This window comes from Salvelinus namaycush, chromosome 34 (genome assembly GCF_016432855.1).
Source record: "Salvelinus namaycush isolate Seneca chromosome 34, SaNama_1.0, whole genome shotgun sequence".
Lineage (NCBI taxonomy): Eukaryota > Metazoa > Chordata > Actinopteri > Salmoniformes > Salmonidae > Salvelinus > Salvelinus namaycush.
Genome location: NC_052340.1, coordinates 9,550,496 through 9,577,207, shown reverse-complemented (window position 1 = coordinate 9,577,207; position 26,712 = coordinate 9,550,496). Strand labels below are relative to the sequence as shown.

Here is a 26,712-nt window from a genome sequence, read left to right as displayed (position 1 = left end):
TGTGTGAAACAAGTAACAATTTATTCAGGATTTCTTTGTCTTTTTTTTTGTCTATGAAAATAAAATAAACATCACAACCATAGCAATAACACTATGAACATAGGCCGTTTTACATTTGCATCTCGTGGGTACATATGTGCAGTTAATCTTTGCACTTCTAGCTCGTTAAATAGCATACCCTTCAACTTTATAGTGAGTGTACTTTGGTTCCTCTGTTCGGCTGATGTAAAGGCACACTTTGGTATAGCTTTTCTATTGTGCTGCAATGCAAGGCCTTTTGTAGACACATTCGGGTCTGAGAAAACCACAGTGGAACAATAAAGTAAATGAGGCCTGAACAAATACAACTCTAGAAGGAACCAAATGATGATAACATGGTATGTAGACTGATCCACAGTGTCAATCCTCTGGATCCTTAGTCCTTTGTCCTTGGTCCAGTGTTATAGGCCTACTGTTCAAGTCCTCTTGCAGCTTCTTCAAAGGGACTAGGTTTTCTCCCCAGCAAAGAGTTCATTCCGCAACCTGTCCCATTCTCTCAAACAGCAACTGTGCCAATATAAGCCTTAAACATGGTCGGTCACCAAAAAAAAGGGAGAAAGATCCTTCCTCTCTCTCTGAAACATAACACAGAACTTTCAGGGAATCCCCACCCAGCCACACTGAGCACTCAACATGGCAGAGTGAAACATTTCTCAAACTGGAGAAATACATGTAATAATCTGTCCATTACAGCAGGGGGAAGTGTCGTCTCTCAGTGTGCATTGCTGCTGTCCCTGAAGGCAAGAGAGTGGTGGTAGTGGTGGTGGTAGTGGTGGTGGGGCGGTGATGTCGTCGAGTAGCTGCCAGGTCATCGTTCATCACTCAAACTTGCGCAGGTGGTTGTACATGGACTGGACGTAGGTAAAGACACACATGGGGTCCGGCTTGCGCCCCATCACCATCATATCGTCCACCTCGATGAGCCGGTCACAGCCCGCCTTCTCCCTGAATCAGACAGAGGGCACGGCACAAGTCAGGAGGAGACCAGGACTATCAATGTCATTCCTTAGTTAAAGGGGCTGATCGTTCATTAGCCTGATCCCAGATCTGTTTGAACTGTTTTCCCCAACTCATATCTATGATAATTCGGTGTGGTTGGTAAGACAAGACAAACAGACCCGGGATCAGGCAAATAGATCACATGGAACTATGTTGACTAATTTGGGGTATTGTACAAAAGCTCATGTGTTAGAACTCTCTCTGTACGTGGCTAGAGGCACACATGGTTCTGATCTATATTTTGTCTGTGTTTTGCATGTATCCATGTGTCAGCAGGACTACGGGACGCTGTGCTGCAGCAGCGGTGTTCTCGGTAGTGAGGTCAGGCTGGAGGAATGTGAGGGGAGGCGGATGGAAGCAGAGCAGAGGGAAGAGGCGGTTACTGCGGGGACCGAGGAGAGGGTATTCTCTGGCAGCGGCTGCCTCGCTGGCTTAACGTGTGGGCTGGAGACACTCGTTACCAAGATGCAACAGAAACATTGTAAGGTCATCTCAGTGCTACAATGTTCTATGTATCAACGCTATTAATGGAATCTGAAGGTGATTCCGTTAATGTTATTTCTACTTGTATGGTGGCCAGGGACACTGTGACTCTAAATGTATCTACACAGGTAACTTGGGATTGCCTTCATATCAAGCACAGCATTGTAGTGTCCATAGCTTGACCAAACCAAGAGGAGAGCGACATTGGAAATGCAGGTGAATAGGCCCGATACATAAAACATTGTCCCACTGAGATGATCTTACAATGTTCCTACATAATGAATGGATGATTCGTTCCAACATGATTCAAGACAGAAGTGCATGGATGTGTGTATGATGCTCAGAAATACAGAACGTATACATAACGCGTATTACAATGTAAAAGTCACTTACTCCGCTGTTCCGAAGGCCAGCTCAAAGTTGTGTTTGCGGTCGGCAGGCGTCAGCACGTTGTAGTCAAACTCAGTGGGGAAGAAGGAATGGACCAGGGCACAGAAGGCCATGCCGTCACTCCAACTGGTCGAGAAGTTCTGGATGTCTATGTTCTGGGGACGGCGAAACAGAGTTAGGAGTGTGTGGTTGTGTGTGCGTGTCTGGACTGTAAATGTCTCTGAGTGTGTGTGGTGTATTTGCACATGTGTTTAGTGGTGGAATACGGAGATACTATAAAAGAGGCGTAAGAATAAACCATACATACAAAAAAAAAACGATAAAAATGATTGGCTACCTATTCTAACTTTATGAAATGACCTCTCCTAGGTTTCTCTGTCGGTCCAACTGTCATAATGTGGAAAACAGAAGAGGAATCCTGAATGGTTCTTTATCCTCAATTCCTCTACCTGCGTCTCTCTCTCTTTCTCTCCAATTGGACATGATTTCAGAACTGTGTAATTTCACGGTTTTTGTGTCCTTAGCCTAGCCTATAAAAACCTCAGCGTGTCAGTGGGAAAATACAACTTGTCATGTTTGTTGAGCGCCAGTCAGGTCTCTAATTTGAGTGTGAGGAGGAGCTGCCTGCGGGAATCGGCCGGTGCTGTTTGCTCTGCGGGGACGGCCTTGGCCCGTGACAGCTCTCTGTTTAACCAGAGCCACATGGACAGACTGGCACAGCTGCTGCTGCAGAGTGCATGGCAGAGTGAAGCCAACAGCCCTAGAAATGAGCCGTAACTCAAACACTCACACATGCAGACACGGATATGCATGTTCTCACACACACACACACACACACACACACACACACACACACACACACACACACACACACACACACACACACACACACACACACACACACACACACACACACACACACACACACGCACACACACACACACACACACACACACACACACAATATACTACAATAATACGCTTAGTTCAGTATGCAGCATAACTATGGCAAGTTGCTTCTCATCAACACATCAACGCTCCACTATGTGCTAATGGTTTAACCCATGGAGAAACCAGGAGAGTTATTTTAATGCCCTCTTCAGGAGCTAGCAAAAATGACAAAAGACTGCTCCTGTGTAGTGGATCCATTTCAGGTGACCAGATGACAGTTCCATATTCATCATCTTTGTTACTGGCTGCTATAGAGGTGTATTCATAACGGGTGGACCTGATCTTAGATCAGCCTCTACTCTGAGGTGGTTTGTGAATACGGCCCAGGACTCTGTTCCGGTGTGTAGCTGTGTTCTGTCACCACAGTCTCACCTGGTATCCTATGGTTTTGGAGCGGCACCACTCCAGAAGAATCTGCTTGATGCTGCTGGCGCTGGACACACCAAAGCTCTGAGAACGCTTCAGCTTGGGCTTGGAGTCCATGGGCTTGGGCCTACTGAGAGGAGAGGGGACAGGGGTCAACAAGATGAGCCAGCAAACATGACAGAGGTCGTGTCCCTATTCTCTCCTGAACTGTACACTTGCACACTCCCCGTGGTTGAGTGGTGTTTTTCCACCATTGTTAAATTCGAGAGAGAGAGAGAGAGAGAGTGCAAGTGTAGAGAATTGGGACGCAACCGAAGTATGAGTTAAGAATTACCCAGAAGAAAGGAGGGATAATACAAGGGAAAAGGAGAGGACATATCAGTTTAGGGATGGATGGCATAGAAAGAGAGATGATGGTGGCAGGAGAGACGGTGGTACCTGCTGGCTTCAGAATCCAGCTTCTCAAAGATGGACCGGCGGGCCTGAGCACCAAGGTTGCGCGGCAATGTCTGTGACCTCACCAGCTCCCGCCTCCGCTCAACTCCCCTGCCAAAGGGCATGTCCCCGCTCACATCTTCCACCCTGCGGGAAGGAGAACAGAGGAGTGTCACACATCTTGGGCCACAATGAGGCCATTCGAAATGGCAAGTGGGTTATGGCATGTTGGTTAAAGCATGGACTATCTCAATTCTCTAGGACTGAGTAAAGAATAGTTCACTCACCGGTCTGTGTTGTGTTGGATGAGGCCAGAGTAAGTCACTGACTTTAGGGGAGCGGACAAGGACTTTTCTGCAAATGACAAATCAATGAACAGATAAGGAAACTGTGGGAATAAAACATTGTGTGAGTCTGGTATGTTCCAGTTCTAGTAACAGGCCTGACTTGATAGATCCCTCTTACCTGACAGTCGAGGAGAGCCCAGACCTCGGCTGAGACTGGGGGTCCATGTCTTCATAGAAGACACTAAACAGCAAAAAGACAAAGAGTGTTTCAAAGGGTATTATGGCTTATGGATCAGAAGAACCAGAGAAAGATATGGAAGTCAAGAGCTTTTAGCTGATGTCTGGTGCCTCTTACCTGGTTGAATGGGGGATTCTGGGATGGCTTGAGGCTGGTTGTTGTCAGTAGGCTCTGACACAGGCGAGGGCTGAGAGCGTACAGGACTGGTGGGAGATTCGCTCTTCATAACTGAGGGGTCAGCCGTTTTGGTTGTGGCTTTGATGGGTAGGTGGGGCATCCGCATGGCAACAGGGGCCGTGTTTTCATACGGGACGTTGTTATTGGCTGGCGAGCTTTTTCCATGTGACACTGTCGAGTTTTCTGATTGGACAAGCATTGAGAAAATAAATCCCCTCATACAGTACATGGTTGGTAAGTTTGGCTGTATTTCTACTGTAGCTGAGATGGTAGAGAATAGAGCAGTCATTACCTGGGTCAGTAGAGTGTCCATTCTCCAGTCCAGGGGATACAGGGGCTGGATCCACCTCTATTGGCTCCTCACGTTCAATACTCTACAGGACACAGAGAGAGAATCACATGAACACCCCAACCCAGACTACTCAGGTGTCACAGTATCTTCTATTTTGATGACAGGCCCTTTAAAACACGTGAACAACTTTTGGATGCCAAAATATGCATGTTATCCGAGACATGATCAGATCAAGTCATTTCAAAGTGCTGACATGTTTCAAGTTCCCATTCATGGCATCCATGGCCAAGGAACATTCTTGTTCCGTATTTATCTTGTAAAATCCCCCTACAACGTTACTACCGCACCAGATCTATTACTTTCATTAGTATGTGACTGGCACTCAGTACACGGTGTGCCTGACTAACCAGCCAATCCACAGAGGAGCCTTTCAGGAAGACAACCAGGAAGTGACTGAGGGCTGTGTGATTTGTCTGTGGAGGATGTGTAATGTTTCTGACTTGCTCTTTCTTGCCCTTTCTCGCTCTCACACATACTCACACATGCATGTATGCACTTAGGCACGCACACCCACACTAACACATGCGCACACACACATACAATACAAGTTATTATATACAGTTATTATCAAAGAAAGGGTACATTCCTCCCAGTGAAAATAAAGTCAGTAATTGAGCTGTAGGGGAGAGAGGAGCCAGGTGACCTCAGCAGAGAGGAATGCTGTTGCTGCTGGGTTGTGTGTGTGTGTGTGTGTGTGTGTGTGTGTGTGTGTGTGTGTGTGTGTGTGTGTGTGTGTGTGTGTGTGTGTGTGTGTGTGTGTGTGTGTGTGTGTGTGTGTGTGTGTGTGTTGCTGCATTAGGAGGGCCGAAGGGAGCTGGGAACAGCTGGCTGTCCCACTGGGAGAAGGTGATGGAGGGAGACAAATTTCCCCCACTGAACCATGGAAGCCCCTGAGCCCTGATCAACCCTGATGCTCTGGCTGAAACCCAAGCTCCTCCTGGCTTGGTGTGTCCCAGCCATGGAAACTTTCTGTACTAAGCCACGCTTCTCCTCCTGTCTGAATGGGCCACCAGACATGTGTGTGAGACTGTGGTGCTCTGGGCCTGAAGATACAAGTAGGCAGATCTATTAGGATAACAACGATCGAACGTAGAGGGTACCCTCGGTTTTATCTGATCTTGGACCAAAGTTAACGTCAAATAGTTCTGCAGCTGAATTTGATGGACAACAAAAGGAAGGCACTTTTCAAATCTATATTTAAGAGGAGGACCAGGAATCAAGGGACACCCCACAGAGCAACACCCACAGACACCAATTCTCCACACAACACAGGCAGGGGCACACAACAGCCCTTCTCTCCGCCTCACTGGAACAACAAATCCCCCGGTCCCTGAGAGTGCGTCATTGTATTATCAGTGGGGAACTATAAAATATTTGGAGGAAATCGTGAAAGGATGTAGGAAATGTGGAAAAGCCCTCAGTCTGCTACACAGACTCACGAGAGAAAGGGGGGGGGAGGGGGTCAGTCTTAGCCTGCAGGGCTGGATCAAAGATGAAACCCCCTGTCCTGTGTGTTCAGTTTCTCAGTCTCTATGTCTTTATTGTCTTAGAAGCAGTGCTAGTGGGCACACTGGATCAACAATGTAGCCATTCTAGGAGCCTCCACTCTCTCTTCTCCCTAGGGAGGCACACCTGACCTGAGAGTGGATAACTACATTAGAATCTCCCCATTCAGCAAGACTGTAACCCCACTCCTAAACGCCTCCCTCTCTCCCTCCCTCTCCCTCTCCCTCCCTCCCCCTCTCTCCGACCTTGTTCAGCAGAGTACGGACAAAAAGCATCAGGGCCAACACAGCATTCAAGGGTATGAGACTGAATACAGATGGTAACTGGTGGTGGTGGTAGTAGAGTGGGACAGTGGGTTCTCCCAGGCACATGGCACTTTCATGTGGGTGTAAATATCACAGCTGTCCCATGTCCCTCCTGGCAACACGCCATAGAAATGTTGATGTGCAAACAGATAATCTAAGTGGATTGTTATATTGCGAGTCTTGCAGTTTCGACGACGGTTCAATGAAGGGGTGCAGCGTATTGAGTGGTTGCGGAATGGAACATGAAGACAATGGGGGGCATGTTGTGAGAGAACTGGGCTGGGGGGTTGATTTGGGTGGGGGTATGACAGTATGTGTCACTCGGGATTTTGGGCACAGTGTTGGGCACAGTGTTGGGCACAGAAACAAAGATAGCCAGCTCTTATGGACAACACCACCCTTCCATACAATAAGCCTCACTAATAGGAATATTGACATTTTCCATTGATCACATACCAATCCTTTCCAATACAGGACGTTGTTCTATAAACGCTTCACAACATAGCGGTCTCAGTTTCCAAACACAATAGGAGGAAATATCTATGTATTAACAATGCTACAGTAGACTGTGGTAAACAGCATGCAAACACATGCTTTCAATGTACCTTCATGATCATTTAGTAAGACAATTAGAGGGATAGAAATATATTGGGACTAAAAAGGTACATTACTCATCCAGGCGGGTACAGTACATTATCACATATTAACTAACTCTGCACCCCCTTCTAAAGTCAAATGAACAACACCAACACACACACATATACCGCAAGCATACACACATGCGCGCGAACACACACACACACACACACACACACACACACACACACACACACACACACACACACACACACACACACACACACACACACACACACACACACAGCCATCAGAGCTGTTCAGAGCAAGCAGACAGTACATTTATAGTGGGCCTCTCATCACAGGTATAAAAGGGGTCTTTGCTCTGTAATTTCCTTGTAGAACAGGGAAGTCCTCATGGAGGGAGAGACACACAAAACCACCTGTTCTTTCAAAAGACCCACAAAGCCTGCAATTTAGCAGGGAGACCCAGGTCGGCGCCTTGGTCCTACAGAAACGAGGGGGGCCCTTTGAACACTTTCTTTACAGGGGCCCCTGCCTTATCTGATGGGTGTTTGTGGGAGCGAGGCTGTTTGGCCGAGCACACACACACACACACACACACACACACACACACACACACACACACACACACACACACACACACACACACACACACACACACACACACACACACACACACACACACACACACACACACACACAACCCAGCAGCAACAGCATTCCTCTCAAGGGCTTCAGCGAGCCTCCCACCTCTAATCCCCCTTTAAACCTGCTTCAGGATCTCTCCTCTGTTACTGGGAATTTCCAGGGTTTCAGTCACAAGGCAGGGTCCATAAAACACTGTCAAAGGTTAAGAGTAGATATACCCCAATGTCACTGGCGTACAGATAAGATAACCTTATGTTCCGGTCAGGGGCTGGATGTCACGGAAGACCATGTACCATTGAGAGTGTGACGCATGTAAGATTGTGTAAGAATGTAAGATTGTGTGTGCGTGCCGCAGAAAGACATGTAGGATGTGTGTGTGTGTGATGCGGAAGGCCATGTAAGATTGAGAGAGCGTAAGGGAAGGGAGATGGGACCGACTCCCCAGGACAGCAGGACTCAATAACTTCGACATCTCCAAGATCCAAGAGGTTTAGTAGTACGCTCTCGGGTTACAAGGCACCAGCTGTGCAAGACATCGGTGTCCCAGCCTCCCGACACCAAAACAAATCAATAAAACCTGGTGATATGACATGACTGTCTGATGATTCAATCAGCTAAGTTAGGAGGTGCTAGGACACGTGCTCCGATCTGACGCTCACCAAAAACAGCACACCCTCTCTAGTCCATACAGTATGGCTGCATGAAAAGTGTTGAGTCAAACCAGTGCAAACAAGTCTAATACAAACACTAATTCATACTATACGTTTGCTGTTGTTGTCTGTCTGTTTGAAAATGTATAAATATAATATATATATAATAAATAATAATAATAAAACAAACACTATTTCCCTCTCTTTCTCTGAGTCCTACCTCCCCGTCTCAGAGTCCTCCCTCTTTCTCCGAGTCCTCCCTCTCTCTCCCGCCCTCCCTCTCTCCAAGTCCTCCCTCTCTCTCCCTCTCTGTCCTCCCTCTCTCTCCCTCCCTCCCTCTCTCTGAGTCCTCCATCTCTCGCCCTCCCTCCCTCTCTCCGAGTCCTCCCTCTCTCTCCCTCCCTCCCTCCCTCTCTCCGAGTCCTCCCTCTCTCTCCCTCCCTCCCTCTCTCCCCCTCTCCGAGTCCTCCCTCTCTCTCCCTCTCTCCGAGTCCTCCCTCCCTCTCCCTCCCTCCGAGTCCTCCCTCTCTCTCTCCCTCCGAGTCCTCCCTCTCTCTCTCTGAGTCCTCCCTCTCTCTCCCTCTCTCTGAGTCCTCCCTCCCTCTCCCATCCTCACCCTCCCTCCCTCTCTCTCCGAGTCCTCCCTCTCCCTCCCTCTCTCTCCCTCCCTCCGAGTCCTCCCTCTCTCTCCCTCCCTCCGAGTCCTCCCTGTCTCTCCCTTCGAGTCCTCCCTCTCCCTCCATCCCTCCCTCCCTCTCTCCGAGTCCTCCCTTCCTCCCCCTCCCTCCCTCCCTCCCCCTCCCTCCCTCCCTCCCTCTCTCCGAGTCCTCCCTCCCTCTCCCTCCCTCTCTCCGAGTCCTCCCTCTCCCTCCCTCTCTCTGAGTCCTCCCTCTCTCTCCCTCCCTCCCTCTCTCTCTCCGAGTCCTACCTCCCTCTCCCTCTCCCTCTCTCCCTCTCTCCGAGTTCTCCCTCCCTCTCTCCGAGTCCTCCCTCCCCCTCCCTCCCTCCCTCTCTCCGAGCCCTCCCTCTCTCTCCCTCCCTCCCTCTCTCACGCTCTCCCTCTCTCTCCCTCCCTCTCTCACGCTCTCCCTCTCTCTCCCTCCCTCTCTCCTCCCTCCCTCTCTCTCCCTCCCTCCCTCCCTCCCTCCCTCTCTCCCTCCCTCCCTCCCTCCCTCCCTCCCTCCCTCCCTCCCTCCCTCCCTCCCTCCCTCCCTCCCTCCCTCCCTCCGAGTCATCCCTCTCTCTCCCTCCCTCAGAGTCCTCCCTCTTTCTCCGAGTCCTCCCTCTCTCTCCCGCCCTCCCTCTCTCCAAGTCCTCCCTCTCTCTCCCTCTCTGTCCTCCCTCTCTCCCTCTCTCCCTCTCTCTGAGTCCTCCATCTCTCGCCCTCCCTCCCTCTCTCCGAGTCCTCCCTCTCTCTCCCTCCCTCCCTCCCTCTCTCCGAGTCCTCCCTCTCTCTCCCTCCCTCTCCCTCCCTCCCTCTCTCCCCCTCTCCGAGTCCTCCCTCTCTCTCCCTCTCTCCGAGTCCTCCCTCCCTCTCCCTCCCTCCGAGTCCTCCCTCTCTCTCTCCCTCCGAGTCCTCCCTCTCTCTCTCTGAGTCCTCCCTCTCTCTCCCTCTCTCTGAGTCCTCCCTCCCTCTCCCATCCTCACCCTCCCTCCCTCTCTCTCCGAGTCCTCCCTCTCCCTCCCTCTCTCTCCCTCCCTCCGAGTCCTCCCTCTCTCTCCCTCCCTCCGAGTCCTCCCTGTCTCTCCCTTCGAGTCCTCCCTCTCCCTCCATCCCTCCCTCCCTCTCTCCGAGTCCTCCCTTCCTCCCCCTCCCTCCCTCCCTCCCCCTCCCTCCCTCTCTCCGAGTCCTCCCTCCCTCTCCCTCCCTCTCTCCGAGTCCTCCCTCTCCCTCCCTCTCTCTGAGTCCTCCCTCTCTCTCCCTCCCTCCCTCTCTCTCTCCGAGTCCTACCTCCCTCTCCCTTTCTCCCTCTCTCCGAGTTCTCCCTTCCTCTCTCCGAGTCCTCCCTCCCCCTCCCTCCCTCCCTCTCTCCGAGTCCTCCCTCTCTCTCCCTCCCTCCCTCTCTCCCAGTCCTCCCTCTCTCTCCCTCCCTCTCTCTCTCCCTCTCTCTCCCTCCCTCTCTCCTCGAGTCCTCCCTCTCCCTCCCTCCCTCCCTCCCTCCCTCCCTCCCTCCCTCCCTCCCTCCCTCCCTCCCTCCCTCCAAGTCATCCCTCTCTCTCCCTCCCTCCGAGTCCTCCCTCTTTCTCCCTCCCTCCCTCTTTCTCCCTCCCTCCCTCCCCCTCCCTCCCTCTCTCTCTCCGAGTCCTCCCTCTCCCTCCCTCCCTCCCTCCCTCCCTCCCTCCCTCCCTCCCTCCCTCCCTCCCTCCCTCCCTCCCTCCCTCCCTCCCTCCCTCCCTCCGAGTCCTCCCTCTTTCTCCCTCCCTCCCTCCCTCTCTCTCTCTGAGTCCTCCCTCCCTCCGAGTTCTCCCTCCCTCCCTCCCTCTCTCCGAGTCCTCCCTCCCTCCCCCTCCCTCCCTCCCTCCCTCTCTCCGAGTCCTCCCTCCCTCCCTCCCTCCCTCCCTCCCTCCCTCCCTCCCTCCCTCCCTCCCTCCCTCCCTCTCTCTCCGAGTCCTCCCTCCCTCCCTCCCTCCCGCCCTCCCTCCCTCCGAGTCATCCCTCTCTCTCCCTCCCTCCGAGTCCTCCCTCTTTCTCCCTCCCTCCCTCCCTCCGAGTCCTCCCTCCCTCCCTCTGAGTCCTCCCTCCCTCCGAGTCCTCCCTCTCTCTCCCTACCTACGAGACCCACGGCCAACAATGAATGTAGAGGGCAGTGGAACCTGTAACCACGGCGATGGGAAATACAGGGCATTGTCTGGAAGTAATTAGGAAAGCCAGGGGCAGCCTGGGAGGGGAGCGGCCGGCCAGCCAACCCAGCCCTGCTCGCATGCCTCTCTCAAGCCCCCTTCACCCCTGACTCTGGCCTCTCTCGCTCTCTCTCTTTTGCTCTCTCTTTTGCTCTCTCTCTCTCTCTCTCTCTCTCTCTCTCTCTCTCTCTCTCTCTCTCTCTCTCTCTCTCTCTCTCTCTCTCTCTCTCTCGATAAACTCCCCTATATATATGGGAGTTGATCAAAATATGTTTTGTTTTTGAATTCTTTGTGTATCTGTGTAATCGGAGGGAATATGTGTCTCTAATATGGTCATACATTTGGCAGGAGGTTAGGAAGTGCAGCTCAGTTCCCACCTCATTTGTGGGCAGTGTACACATAGCCTGTCTTCTCTTGAGAGCCAGGTCTGCCAACGGCGGCCTTTCTCAATAGCAAGGCTATGTTCACAGTCTGTACATAGTCAAAGCTTTCCTTAAGTTTGGGTCAGTCACAGTGGTCAGGTATTCTGCCACTGTGTACTCTCTGTTTAGGGCCAAATAGCATTCTAGTTTGCTCCGTTTTTTTATTAATTCTTTCCAATGTGTCAAGTAATTATCTTTTTGTTTTCTCATGATTTGGTTGGGTCTAATGGTGTTGCTGTCCTGGGGCTCTGTGGGGTCTGTTTGTGAACAGAGCCCCAGGACCAGCTTGCTTAGGGGACTCTTCTCCAGGTTCATCTCTTTGTAGGTGATGGCTTTGTTATGGAAGGTTTGGGAATCGTTTCCTTTTAGGTGGTTGTATAACTTAACGGCTCTTTTCTGGATTTTAATAATTTGCGGATATCGGCCTAATTCTGCTCTGCATGCATTATTTGGGGTTTTATGTTGTACACTGAGGATATTTTTGCAGAATTCTGCGTGCAGTCTCAATTTGGTGTTTGTCCCATTTTGTGAATTCTTGGCTGGTGAGCGGACCCCAGACCTCACAACCATAAAGGGCAATGGGTTCTATAACTCATTCAAGTATTTTTAGCCAGATCTTAATTGGTATGTCAAATTTTATGTTCCATTTGATGGCATAGAAGGCCCTTCTTGCCTTGTCTCTCAGCTCGTTCACAGCTTTGTGGAAGTTACCTGTGGTGCTGATGTTTAGGCCGAGGTATGTATAGTTTGTGTGCTCTAGGGCAATGGTGTCTAGATGGAATTTGTATTTGTGGTCTTAGCAACTGGACCTTTTTTTGGAACACCATTATTTGTGTCTTACTGAGATTTACTGTCAGGGCCCAGGTCTGACAGAATCTGTGCAGAAGATCTAGGTGCTGCTGTAGGGCCTCCTTGGTTGGGGACAGAAGCACCAGATCATCAGCAAACAGTAGACATTTGACTTCAGACTCTAGTAGGCTGAGGCCGAGTGCTGCAGACTGTTCTAGTGCCCTCGCCAATTCGTTGCTATATATGTTGAAGAGGGTGGGGCTTAAGCTGCATCCCTGTCTCACCCCACGGCCCTGTGGAAAGAAATGTGTGTGTTTTTTGCCAATTTTAACCTCACACTTGTTGTTTGTGTACATGGATTTTATAATGTTGTATGTTTTTCCCCCAACACCACTTTCCATCAATTTGTATAGCAGAGCCTCATGCCAAATTGAGTCGAAAGCATTTTGGAAATCAACAAAGCATAAGAAGACTTTGCCTTTGTTTTGTTTTGTTTGTTTGTCAAATAGGGTGTGCAGGGTGAATACGTGGTCTGTCGTATGGTAATTTGTTAAAAAGCCAATTTGACATTTGCTCAGTACATTGTTTTCACTGAGGAAATGTACGTCTCTCTCTCTCTCTCAGGCTGAGCTCCACTGTATTAATAACTATGCTGAGGGGTTTGTGCCAGGAATCTGGAGCTCTGGGCTGGATGGCCTGGCCAAGGCAGGGGACACACAGAGAGGCAGAGAATAAAAGACCCTGTTCCATTGTGAGAGAGCTATGAATTTGGGAGGGGAGTCTCTGTGGCTGTGCTGTAAATGTCAAGCGTATTTATCATGGGGATACACACACACAAACACACACACACACACACACACACACACACACACACACACACACACACACACACACACACACACACACACACACACACACACAGACCCACACACACAAGCACACGCACCCACACACAAAGATTTGAAGTGCTCTTGAAAGACTTGTGATGGAAACTTCCAACTCAGGCACGTAAAACAAAAAGGCATATACCATTCTAATTAAGCTCAAAAGACATATTCTGAGAATGTGACCATTTTAATAGTGAAAAAGAAGCGGAGGTGGAGCTGTTTGATGTTGCTGAGTTGCTCCCATCATGTTTCTCGCCTTTTACGGCCCGAGTGGAGAGATCTGCTACTTTTACCCCTTTTTCTCCCCAACTGGTAGTTACAGTCTTGTCCCATCGCTGCAACTCCCGTACGGACATCGGGAGAGGCGAAGGTTGAGAGCCATGTTTACCATGTTTACCATGTTTGATGCCATTCCATTTGCTCCGTTCCAGCCCTTATTATGAGCCGTCCTCACCTCAGCAGCCTCCACTGCTGTGTGCATACGTGCACATCGTGAGCCAACCATCACAAACAGTCATTTGGTTTGGAGCAGGATGAATGCTTCCCCCCCCCCCCCCATTCATACAATCTATCCATCAGACTATACTAGACTGTGACGAACACACGCACCTATGGCACTGCAAGGTAAACCAAGCAGTCTGTTAGTAATTGCATGTTTGAGCAGCAGTGCAGAAGACGGTGGTTGAGTAATGTTAATAGCGCGGGTCCTGTATTGTAGGGAGCGGAGAGAGTATATGATGGTGGTGTATTGTGTGTGTGTGTGTGTGACGGGGGGTGGATTTTACGTGTAGCAGTGACAGGGAGCGTTGGCTTTCAGCTGATTTGAGGGGTTTTGATAATAAAACCTGTGCTCAGCTCCTCTTTAGAAGTCCTCTCCATGTGTACTGTATAATAGTATGTGTGTGTTTAGTGTACGCAATGGGATCCTACCGTTGGAGGTGTGTTGAGGGCAGGACGCAGTGGGGGTTGTTTGTACAGTACGTTCGCGGTGTGTGTCTGTGTCTGCGGTGACAGTGTGAGCGTGCTCTGACGTAGTTTCCACTGATAAAGTCTCACACACACACGTCCCACCCCGTTGGTTCACATGCCCTGAAGATGCCTCAGTCTGAGAGAAGACACACACACACACACGCGCACGGACGTACGCAACCAGGCACGCACACACACACACAGCCCCCATGAACACAACCCAGCCCAGGGCAGGACAGTGAGGTACCTAAGGATTCACACTGTGGTCCTGTGTTATGTAGTTACGTTAACTGTCAAAGATAACATTGTGACCTGGGTGGAATCGATCCAGATCATCTTCATCTATCATCTTCATCTTTTCTTCTCCTCAACGGGAGTACACCGAGGAATGTAGCGAACGTGAGGTTGGAGGTATGCAGGTGTGGTCTGTCTGTGAAAGCATGCCTGTGTCTGAGAGTACTTGAGTGAATTCTGACGCATGCTACAAGTGGAGCAGAGGTGAAGAGGAGGTCTGTGAGAGGAGGGGAGGAAGGAGGAGTGTTGGAGGGGGCCCTGACTCATTCCTGAAGCCCAGAGTGTGGAGTCTGGGGATGGCTGGGTCCTGGGTGACCCTCTCCTCTTAATCCCCTCCTCGGTCAATGTACTTCAAATGAGGCAGAATGTCGACACAATAGCCCTTTCAGACAGCAGCTATGGTGGAGTAATTGGCGACAGGCAGCATTGTGTGACTCCTCGGCAGAGACCGGACAGACTGACGGACGTAGGTGGCTGTGGAGGATGAGCAGTAGGAGGGAGGAGGAGGGAGGAGGAGGATTCCTGTCTAGTATTGTCAGAGCAGCAGCCTTGACCAGCACAGTGGTAGAGGCTCATAGTTTCTCTATTGAGAGAAGTATCAAATTATCCCAGTGAAACCCACTACCTGTCCTCCTCAGACTCTGGGGGAGCTGGTGTGTGCTCAAAGGGACCGAGGGGAACTTCTGATGAACTGTGCTCAGCCACGTAAGACTGCATAAAAACACGGCCCAGTCAGGACCAGAGGGCTCTATAGAGAGAGAGAAAGAGAGAGAAAAGAGAGAGAGAGAGAGAGTGTCATGTTTTGTCATTTGATTATCATGTCTTGTCCCTGTGCTTCCCTTCCATTTGTCTCCCTCTGCTGGTCTTAGTAGGTTCTTTCCCTCTCTCTTCCCCTCCCTCTCTTCCTCTCTCGCTCTCTCTCTATCGTTCCGTTCCTGCTCCCAGCTGTTCCTCATTCTCCTAACTACCTCATTTAATCTTTCACACCTGTCCCCTATTTTGCCCTCTGATTAGAGTTCCTATTTCTCCCTCTGTTTTCCGCTTCTGTCCTTGTCGGATCTTTGTTTGATGTTTGCTGTTCTGTGTCCTGGTTCCGCCCTGTCGTGTTTTTGCCTTCATCAGATGCTGCGTGTGAGCAGGTGTCATCTAAGATATATCCAGGAGTACCGTTTTGTTTAAATCTGGAATAAAGACTCTGTTTTTGTTAAGTCGCTTTTGGGTCCTCATTCATCTGCATAACAGAAAGATCCGACCAAAATGGACCCAGCGACTACGGATTCTCGCAACACTGCCATCGAGATCCAGGGATCAATGCTCGGCAGACACGAGCAGGAATTGTCTGCTGCTCGTCATGCCGTTGAGACCCTGGCCGCTCAGGTTTCCAACCTCTCAGGACAGTTTCAGAGTCTTCGTCTCGTGCCACCTGTTACTTCCTGGTCTTCCGAGTCTTCGGAACCTAGGGTTAATAACCCACCATGTTACTCTGGGCAACCCACTGAGTGCCGCTCCTTTCTCACCCAGTGTGATATTGTGTTTTCTCTCCAGCCCAACACATACTCACGAGAGAGAGCTCGGATCGCCTACGTCATATCACTCCTTACTGGTCGGGCTCGGGAGTGGGGCACAGCTATCTGGGAGGCAAGGGCTGAGTGTACTAACGATTATCAGAGCTTTAAAGAGGAGATGATACGGGTTTTTGATCGTTCAGTTTTTGGGAAGGAGGCTTCCAGGGTCCTGGCTTCCCTATGTCAAGGTGATCGATCCATAACGGATTACTCTATAGAGTTTCGCACTCTTGCTGCATCCAGTGACTGGAACGAGCCGGCGTTGCTCGCTCGTTTTCTGGAGGGACTTCACGCTGAGGTTAAGGATGAGATTCTCTCCCGGGAGGTTCCTTCCAGCGTGGACTCTTTGATTGCACTCGCCATCCGCATAGAACGACGGGTAGATCTTCGTCACCGAGCTCGTGGAGGAGAGCTCGCGTTAACGGTGTTTCCCCTCTCCGCATCTCAACCATCTTCTCCCATCAGCTCAGACTGAGCCCATGCAGCTGGGAGGTATTCGCATCTCGACTAAGGAGAGGGAACGGAGAATCACCAACCGCCTTTGTCTCTATTGCGGTTCTGCTGGACATTTTGTCATGTCATGTCCAGTAAAAGGCCAGAGCTCATCAGTAAGCGGAGGGCTACTGGTGAGCGCTACTACTCAGGTCTCTCCATCAAGATCCTGTACTACCTTGTCGGTCCATCTACGCTGGACTGGTTCGGCTGCTTCCTGCAGTGCCTTGATAGACTCTGGGGCTGAGGGTTGTTTTATGGACGAAGCATGGGCTCGGAAACATGACATTCCTTTCAGACAGTTAGGGAGGCCCACGCCCATGTTCGCCTTAGATGGTAGTTCTCTCCCCAGTATCAGATGTGAGACACTACCTTTAACCCTCACAGTATCTGGTAACCACAGTGAGACCATTTCCTTTTTGATTTTTCGTTCACCTTTTACACCTGTTGTTTTGGGTCATCCCTGGCTAGTATGTCATAATCCTTCTATTAATTGGTCTAGTAATTCTATCCTATCCTGGAACGTTTCTTGTCATGTGAAGTGTTTAATGTCTGCTATCCCTCCTGTTTCTTGTGTCCCCTCTACTCAGGAGGAACCTGGTGATTTGACAGGAGTGCCGGAGGAATATCATGATCTACGCACGGTCTTCAGTCGGTCCAGAGCCAACTCTCTTCCTCCTCACCGGTCGTATGATTGTTGTATTGATCTCCTTCCGGGGACCACTCCCCCTCGGGGTAGACTATACTCTCTGTCGGCTCCCGAACGTAAGGCTCTCGAAGATTATCTGTCTGTTTCTCTCAACGCCGGTACCGTGGTGCCTTCTTCCTCTCCCGCCGGAGCGGGGTTTTTCTTTGTTAAGAAGAAGGACGGTACTCTGCGCCCCTGTGTGGATTATCGAGGGCTGAATGACATAACGGTTAAGAATCGTTATCCGCTTCCCCTTATGTCGTCAGCCTTCGAGATGCTGCAGGGAGCCAGGTTCTTTACTAAGTTGGACCTTCGTAACGCTTACCATCTCGTACGCATCAGAGAGGGGGACGAGTGGAAAACGGCGTTTAACACTCCGTTAGGGCATTTTGAATACCGGGTTCTGCCGTTCGGTCTCTCTAATGCTCCAGCTGTCTTTCAGGCATTAGTTAATGATGTACTGAGAGACATGCTGAACATCTTTGTTTTCGTTTACCTTGACGATATCCTGATTTTTTCACCGTCACTCGAGATTCATGTTCAGCACGTTCGACGTGTACTCCAGCGCCTTTTAGAGAATTGTCTCTACGTGAAGGCTGAGAAGTGCGCCTTTCATGTCTCCTCTGTCACTTTTCTTGGTTCTGTTATTTCCGCTGAAGGCATTCAGATGGATCCCGCTAAGGTCCAGGCTGTCAGCGATTGGCCCGTCCCTAAGTCACGTGTCGAGTTGCAGCGCTTTCTCGGTTTCGCTAATTTCTATCGGCGTTTCATTCGTAATTTCGGTCAAGTGGCTGCCCCTCTCACAGCTCTGACTTCTGTCAAGACTTGCTTTAAGTGGTCCGGTTCCGCCCAGGGAGCTTTTGATCTCCTCAAGAAGCGTTTTACATCCGCTCCTATCCTTGTTACTCCTGACGTCACTAAACAATTTATTGTCGAGGTTGACGCTTCAGAGGTGGGCGTGGGAGCCATTCTGTCCCAGCGCTTCCAGTCTGACGATAAGGTTCATCCTTGCGCTTACTTTTCTCATCGCCTGTCGCCATCGGAACGCAACTATGATGTGGGTAACCGCGAACTGCTCGCTATCCGCTTAGCCATAGGCGAATGGCGACAGTGGTTGGAGGGGGCGACCGTTCCTTTTGTCGTTTGGACTGACCATAAGAACCTTGAGTACATCCGTTCTGCCAAACGACTTAATGCACGTCAAGCTCGTTGGGCGTTGTTTTTCGCTCGTTTCGAGTTCGTGATTTCCTATCGCCCGGGAAATAAGAACACCAAGCCTGATGCCTTATCCCGTCTCTTTAGTTCTTCTGTGGTTTCTACCGACCCCGAGGGGATTCTCCCTGAAGGGCGTGTTGTCGGGTTGACTGTCTGGGGAATTGAGAGACAGGTAAAGCAAGCGCTCACTCACACTGCGTCGCCGCGCGCTTGTCCTAGTAACCTTCTGTTTGTTCCTGTCTCTACTCGTCTGGCTGTTCTTCAGTGGGCTCATTCTGCCAAGTTAGCTGGCCACCCCGGTGTTCGGGGTACGCTTGCTTCTATTCGCCAGCGGTTTTGGTGGCCTACTCAGGAGCGGGACACGCGCCGTTTCGTGGCTGCTTGTTCGGACTGCGCACAGACTAAGTCAGGTAACTCTCCTCCTGCCGGTCGTCTCAGACCGCTTCCCATTCCTTCTCGACCATGGTCTCACATCGCCTTAGACTTTATTACCGGTCTGCCTTCGTCTGCGGGGAAGACTGTGATTCTTACGGTTATCGATAGGTTCTCTAAGGCGGCACATTTCATTCCCCTCGCTAAGCTTCCTTCCGCTAAGGAGACGGCACAAATCATCATTGAGAATGTGTTCAGAATTCATGGCCTTCCGTTAGACGCCGTTTCAGACAGAGGTCCGCAATTCACGTCACAGTTTTGGAGGGAGTTCTGTCGTTTGATCGGTGCTTCCGTCAGTCTCTCTTCCGGGTTTCATCCCCAGTCTAACGGTCAAGCAGAAAGGGCCAATCAGTCGATTGGTCGCATTTTACGCAGCCTTTCGTTTCGAAACCCTGCGTCTTGGGCAGAACAGCTCCCCTGGGCTGAGTACGCTCACAACTCGCTTCCTTCGTCTGCTACCGGGCTATCTCCGTTTCAGAGTAGTCTTGGTTACCAGCCTCCTCTGTTCTCGTCCCAGCTCGCCGAGTCCAGCGTTCCCTCCGCTCAGGCTTTTGTCCAACGTTGTGAGCGCACTTGGAGGAGGGTCAGGTCTGCACTTTGCCGTTACAGGGCGCAGACTGTGAGAGCCGCCAATAAACGTAGGATTAAGAGTCCTAGGTATTGTTGCGGTCAGAGAGTGTGGCTTTCCACTCGTAACCTTCCCCTTACGACAGCTTCTCGCAAGTTGACTCCGCGGTTCATTGGTCCGTTCCGTGTCTCTCAGGTCGTCAATCCTGTCGCTGTGCGACTGCTTCTTCCGCGACATCTTCGTCGCGTCCACCCTGTCTTCCATGTCTCTTGTGTCAAGCCTTTTCTTCGCGCTCCCGTTCGTCTTCCCTCCCCCCCTTCCGTCCTTGTCGAGGGCGCACCTATTTACAAGGTACGGAAGATCATGGACATGCGTTCTCGGGGACGTGGTCACCAGTACTTAGTGGATTGGGAGGGTTACGGTCCTGAGGAGAGGAGTTGGGTTCCATCTCGGGACGTTCTGGACCGTTCGTTGATTGATGATTTCCTCCGTTGCCGCCAGGGTTCCTCCTCGAGTGCGCCAGGAGGCGCTCGGTGAGTGGGGGGGTACTGTCATGTTTTGTCATTTGATTATCATGTCTTGTCCCTGTGCTTCCCTTCCATTTGTCTCCCTCTGCTGGTCTTAGTAGGTTCTTTCCCTCTCTCTTCCCCTCCCTCTCTTCCTCTCTCGCTCTCTCTCTATCGTTCCGTTCCTGCTCCCAGCTGTTCCTCATTCTCCTAACTACCTCATTTAATCTTTCACACCTGTCCCCTATTTTGCCCTCTGATTAGAGTTCCTATTTCTCCCTCTGTTTTCCGCTTCTGTCCTTGTCGGATCTTTGTTTGATGTTTGCTGTTCTGTGTCCTGGTTCCGCCCTGTCGTGTTTTTGCCTTCATCAGATGCTGCGTGTGAGCAGGTGTCATCTAAGATATATCCAGGAGTACCGTTTTGTTTAAATCTGGAATAAAGACTCTGTTTTTGTTAAGTCGCTTTTGGGTCCTCATTCATCTGCATAACAGAGAGAGAGAGAGAGAGGGAGTAAAAAGAGAGAGAGAGGGAGCGAGTAAAAAGAGAGAGAAAAATAGGGAGGGAACGAGAGGTGGGAAGTCAGAGAAAAAAAAGGAAAGAGATTGAGAGGAGAGAGAAAGAGAAAGAGAGAAAAAAAGACAGAAAAAAAGAAAGAGAGATTGAGAGAGCGAGAGAGAGAGACTCATATCTATCTGCATCAGAGTGTCAGGTGTCCAAGGCACAGTCAAGCACCCGGTGGGGATGTACTGTAACCAACCCTATAGTGAAAGTGCAGGCCCGCACACATCCCAATTGGCTGTGCTCTCTCAGTGGGGTGACGCTTAACTCCAGGGCTGCAAAACCATCTTCAGATGTGCCTGGAGGTCCTCAGCGCAATCGGCTCCCTCCCTCAGACCTGCTGAAACAGCCCCATCGGTCTTTACGAAGTCAACATACTGTACAGTCTTTCTCTATCTCTCATTGGCTGTGTCTAGACTTGACAGTTCATGCAGCTTTTGTATTCTGATCATGGAGTTCTGGTCATGGTATTCCAAACACGTCTACACCTACATTTAAATGTGTCTACTGTGTCCACATTGTGTCCGGATTCCCTTTTCCCACACTATATTCAAATGCAGTTAGCATTCTGCAAACGGTGGAACAGGCTAAATCTGATTACACAACAACAACAACTTAATGGCAGTAGCCAACTACTGAAGCTAACTTGCCAGCTAACCTCAAACTAGCCAGCATGCTAACTAGCAAAGCTAAAGAGATGGCAAACATGTTAGCATAACTCTAGCAAACAAAAATATCGTTTTTTCTAAATAAGCTAGCTGGCTAGCATTTATGAGGCCAGTGTAACCTATGTGAAATGGCTAGCTAGTTAGCGGTGGTGCGCGCTAATAGTGTTTCAATCGGGTGACGTCACTCGCTCTGAGACCTGAAGTAGTTGTTCCCCTTGCTCTGCAAGGGCCGCGGCTTTTGTGGCGCGATGGGTAATGATGCTTCGTGGGTGACTGTTGTTGATGTGTGCAGAGGGTCCCTGGTTCGAGCGAGGGAACGGACGAAAGTTAAACTGTTACACCAGCAAACACGTTTCTCACATGCTAGGAATGTATTTCCTCCAACGTTTAATGAAAAAGTGTGCTCTTTTCTGGAGACTTGTGGGTGGAGAGCTGATGACGTCGCCCACTGTATGCGCTTTCAGTAGCCTGGTTGCGTCCAGACCGAGGAGAAATCCGCACACAATGCTTCCCTGACTGCATTGAAAAGACAGGTCTAGACGCAGAAAAGTCGCATTAAGGTCGGATTGTGTTCAGATCTCCCTAACCACCTCAGGAGGTTAGGGAGATCTGAACACAATCCGACCTTAATGCGACTTTTCTGCGTCTAGACCTGTCTTTTCAATGCAATCTTCGTACTCTGATAGCAGAAGTCGCATGTAAGTGTCAAGTGTAGACATGGCCATTGAAGCTGAAAGGTGTTGATGGGGCTGTAGGGGAAATCTGAATAGGATAGTGTCTCCCTGTTGAGTTCCGGGTACATGTAAATATTCACTAGAATGAATGAATTGGATCAATAGATGAGGAACTCACATTAGTTTTCTACAGTATTATGATCCAATCTGTCTGGTTGTTGGGAAATTTGAAGAAAAAAGTTTTGGCCACAAAAAGGGGGCTCTCCAACAATCTGTTATGAGAAACAAAGAACCTCTGTTTCATACGAACCGACATATTTACATCAGATAAGAATCCTCAGATGCTTTACAACATACTTTGTTAAGATGAGGTGCATGACATCAGTCATTTGCATACATGCTGTGTACGTGTGTGTGTTTGTTGCGTCTACGGCTGTGGGTGAGCAGTCACAGTTAACAGTCAACATCCGTGCCAGACCGTCAAGGGTTAGTTTGCAGAAAGCTGCTGTGAGTTTACAACCAAGACACAACAAAGAACCTCAGAGCCGAGAGGAATGATTTGGAATCAAATAAAGAGGAAATCTGAATATTGACCTTATAAAAGGGTGAATGTTACCGTTGTAGTTTCCAAAGCAGCATAGCCTTAGGGCCTTGTGTTGGGATACAGTCAAGAGAAACCTCAGACTTTTCAAACAGACACTACTGTGGTTTACAATACACCAAGGACTAAGAGGGTAACTTTCCCAGACTTATCACTGAGTTCCCACCCAAACCTCATCAACAAGTGTCAAACTGTACTGGACCTTAGAACTGACCAACATAGACAGCGTTAGCATTTCGTCAACTGTAACAAAGTACACGTGTTTTGTCTTTCAATCCCTCATATTAGTCAAATGTCCCAATGAATGTCTGGATAGGGGTAAGTGAGAAACAATGTACTGTGTTTATTGTTGCTCGTAAAACTGAAGGACACGATTGAATCCATTCAAAAAAGGTTGCGCAAGCTGTGGTGCCACTCAACAAAGAGAATAGTGGGAGAAGATTCTCGAGCAACATGTTGTCAGCAGCATGATAGCAGTATATGAGCGCAAAAGAACCATTCATGAGAGAGAGAGAGAGAGAGAGAGAGAAAGGGAGAGGTATATTCTTCCGAGGATCTATCACTCTCAGGAAAGAGAAGATCTAACGCTACAAGAACAGCTTCTTTCTCAGACTGCAGAGGCTGGACGGACATTAAAATAAGCAATTACTTCGACCAAAAATGTTCAGCGATGGGAAATGATCCTGATTGCTTTCATCTGGTATCTACTCCGCTCGTGTGTTTAAATATTAAGTTGAATATGACCCGAGTTTCCCCACCGCTGTCAAAGCTCTGACATCATCTCAGTGAAGTGGCCAAGAAAGTCTATTCAACCCCCAATATCATGATTTAGTATAAACACACTCTGGAGTCTGGATGAATCATTGCACAATCTTGACAGTCTCTCAGAACCACATACTGTCACCACCACAGAATTAAATACAACCCTTTCATTAGATTACTGGAGGTTCACAACATAGTCTAATGCTCTAATGTATCTCTATGTTCGCCATAACCCCAACCCAGTCTCCCCAGTGTATAAAGCTGAATGACCACTTTTCAGATAGAGTTCAGTGTGTCAAATCGGAGGGCCTGTTGTCCGGACCTCTGGTAGTCTCTATGGGGGTGCCACAGGGTTCAATTCTCGGGCCGACTCTCTTCTCTGTATATATCAATGATGTCGCTCTTGCTGCAGGTGATTCTTTGATCCACCTCTACGCAGACGACACCATTCTGTATACATCTGGGCCTTCTATGGACACTGTGTTAGCAAACCTCCAAACGAGCTTCAACAACATACAACACTCCTTCCGTTGCCTCCAACTGCTCTTAAATGATAGTAAAACTAAATGCATGCTCTTCAACCGTTCGCTGCCCGCACCCGCCCTCCTGACTAGCATCACTACTCTGGACGGTTCTGACTTAGAATATGTGGACAACTATAACTACCTAGGTGTCTGGCTAGACTGTAAACTCTCCTTCCAGACTCATATTAAACATCTCCAATCCAAAGTTAAATGTAGAATCGGCTTCCTATTTCGCAACAAAGCCTCCTTCACTCATGCTGCCAAACATACCCTCGTAAAACTGACTATCCTACCGATCCTTGACTTTGGCGATGTCATTTACAAAATAGCCTCCAACACTCTACTCAGCAAATTGGATACAGTCTATCACAGTGCCATCTGTTTTGTCACCAAAGCCCCATATACTACCCACCACTGCGACCTGTACGCTCTCGTTGGCTGGCCCTCACTTCATATTCGTCGCCAAACCCACTGGCTCCAGGTCATCTATAAGCCTTTGCTAGGTAAAGCTCCGCCTTATCTCAGCTCACTGGTCACCATAGCAACACCCACCCGTAGCTTGCGCTCCAGCAGGTATATTTCACTGGTCATCCCCAAAGCCAACACCTCTTTGGCCGCCTTTCTTTCCAGTTCTCTGCTGCCAATGACTGGAATGAATTGCAAAAATCACTAAAGTTGGAGACTTATATCTCCCTCACTAACTTTAAGCGTCAGCTGTCAGAGCAGCTTACCGATCGCTGCAGCTGTACACAGCCCATCTGTAAATAGCCCATCCAACCAACTACCTTCCTCATCCCCATATTTGTTTTAGTTTTTCTTTTGCACACCAGTATTTCTACCTGCACATCCTCATCTGCACATATCACTCCAGTGTAAATTGCTAAATTGTAATTACTTCACCACTATTGGCCTATTTATTGCCTTACCTCCTTACTTCATTTGCCCACACTGTATACAGATTTTTCTATTGTGTTACTGACTGTATGTTTGTTTAGCCCATGTGTAACTGTGTTTTTGTCACACTGCTTTGATTTATCTTGGCCAGGTCGCAGTTGTAAATGAGAACTTGTTCTCAACTGGTCTACCTGGTTAAATAAAGGTGAAATAATAAAAAATGATTTAATAAAACTCACGTTAGTCTTGCTGGACACAGCGAAGGTAGCTCGGCTGGAGAAGCGGGTGGCAGTGGGGCTGGAGGCCGAGCCCAAGGCTGACCCGGTCAGGGCTCCCATACTGGGGCCACCAGCAGGGCAGGTGGGGGATGTGGAGGGGGACTGGGGGCTCGCCCTCCCCTGGCTGCTGCTGTGTGTCTGGGCCTGGAAGGACGCTGGCTGGTGCTGGTTGTTGTTGTTGTTGGTCATCAGGGCGCCTCTGTCGCACATTATCCCAGTGAGGAGCTCCACCTGATGTTTAAGGGCCTCCAGCTGGCTCCGGAGCTGCCGGTTCTCCTGCTGCAGCTGGGCCACAGCCAGGCCTAGGGGGCCCTCGCTGGCGTGGGCCGTAGCCTCCACTAGACGGCGCTCCACGCCCTGCTTGAAGGCGCTTACGTCCACGTGGATCTCACGCACGGCATCCCTCAGTGTGGCCTCGTAGCGGGCGAGCGCGGAGCACACCGTCTCGCCCTCCGGAGAGGAGCCCTCTCCCTCGGCTGTCAGAGGACCTGCGTCCATCTCTGCTCCGCTGCCTCCAGTCGCTGTGTTCCTTACTGGGTCTTCTCTGCTCTCTCTGGGGCTGCTCCCTCCTCCTGTCTGAGTGTCCCAGACACACACACTTTGAATGGAGATTGGGGAGGAGTCAGTCTTGTCAGCTGCAGTTGAACTGTCAGGTCCCATGCGCTCCAGGAGGTCCCTCAGGGTGTCCACTATCCTGCCGAGTCAAAGCTCACATTTATCAGGCTGCTCTGACACACCGAATGACCATACTGAGGTCCCTCGAAAAGCAAACACTATTCAAACATGACAGACTCTGAAAGACGTGAAGTGAATCAGGAGAAAAGTAAAAAGATACAATCTGTGTTGAAGCCAGGCATGTGACAAGGCTGTTGAGAATTAAACCAGTGAGGTAATTGTAACTTAGTTTTCGTGAGTACAGTGTGTGTGTGTGTCTGAGACAGACAAACAGACAGACAGACAGACAGACAGACAGACAGACAGACAGACAGACAGACAGACAGACAGACAGACAGACAGACAGACAGACAGACAGACAGACAGACAGACAGACAGACAGACAGACAGAGACAGAGACAGAGACAGAGAAACAGAGAGACAGAGACAGATAGAGTTAGTAGTAACCCATACGTAAGTTCACCTCTCGAGCTCCAATATAGTATTCCCCCTCAGCGCTGGCCAGCTATGAGTGTCTGCTCTGCTCTGCCCGGCTTTAAACACTCCTCTCTCTCACACACTCACTCAGGTTAATCTCCCTCTTCTCCACTGGTCAGGGGGAGGGAGCAGGCATACAGAGGAGAGAGGAGGGAGGGAAAGTGAGAAGGAGGGAGAGAGAGAGACGGAGGCGGGCTAGATTTCCTCTTTATCCCTCCCAGCACTCGGTGAACTGTTGGAAGGAATCATCTGTGTTGATGTTGCCTTTCCCACCTCTCGTCCTCCTCCTCCTCCTCCTCCTCCTAGTGTATTTGTGTCATTCTCTCACCGAGTGAACTTTTAACAGCAGGACGTTCAAGCAGCATTCTCTCTCTCTCCATCTTTCTCTCTCTGATCTAATTTCTTTCGGTTCCAAGTCTTGTCAATCCCGCCGGCTGTCTCCCTCTTTTAGCAGTGCTGTCATACATCAGGGGGAAACTGACGCTTTCTTCCCCCCCCATGCCTCT

At 49.9% G+C, this 26,712-nt stretch overlaps 1 protein-coding gene across 4 annotated transcripts; it reads right to left on the bottom strand.

Annotated features, from left to right (window-relative positions):
* Positions 1 to 26,327, bottom strand: LOC120028925 (smoothelin-like protein 2). 4 transcript variants are annotated; one of them, XM_038974197.1, is made up of 10 exons: positions 26,193 to 26,327; positions 25,016 to 25,748; positions 4,658 to 4,739; positions 4,306 to 4,548; positions 4,129 to 4,191; positions 3,951 to 4,017; positions 3,667 to 3,810; positions 3,235 to 3,355; positions 1,915 to 2,066; positions 1 to 984 (listed from the first exon to the last, which is right to left on the bottom strand). In XM_038974197.1, the coding sequence occupies exons 2-10, from the start codon at positions 25,712 to 25,714 to the stop codon at positions 858 to 860; spliced, it is 1,698 nt and encodes a 565-aa protein (XP_038830125.1). In that variant the 5' UTR covers positions 25,715 to 25,748; positions 26,193 to 26,327; the 3' UTR covers positions 1 to 857. The 4 variants fall into 4 exon arrangements, with proteins under 4 accessions (XP_038830125.1, XP_038830123.1, XP_038830122.1 ...); XM_038974195.1 differs by having other exon boundaries at positions 3,235 to 3,358; positions 26,183 to 26,326; XM_038974194.1 differs by having other exon boundaries at positions 3,235 to 3,358; positions 26,193 to 26,326.
* Between the last annotated feature and the right edge of the window lie 385 nt (positions 26,328 to 26,712).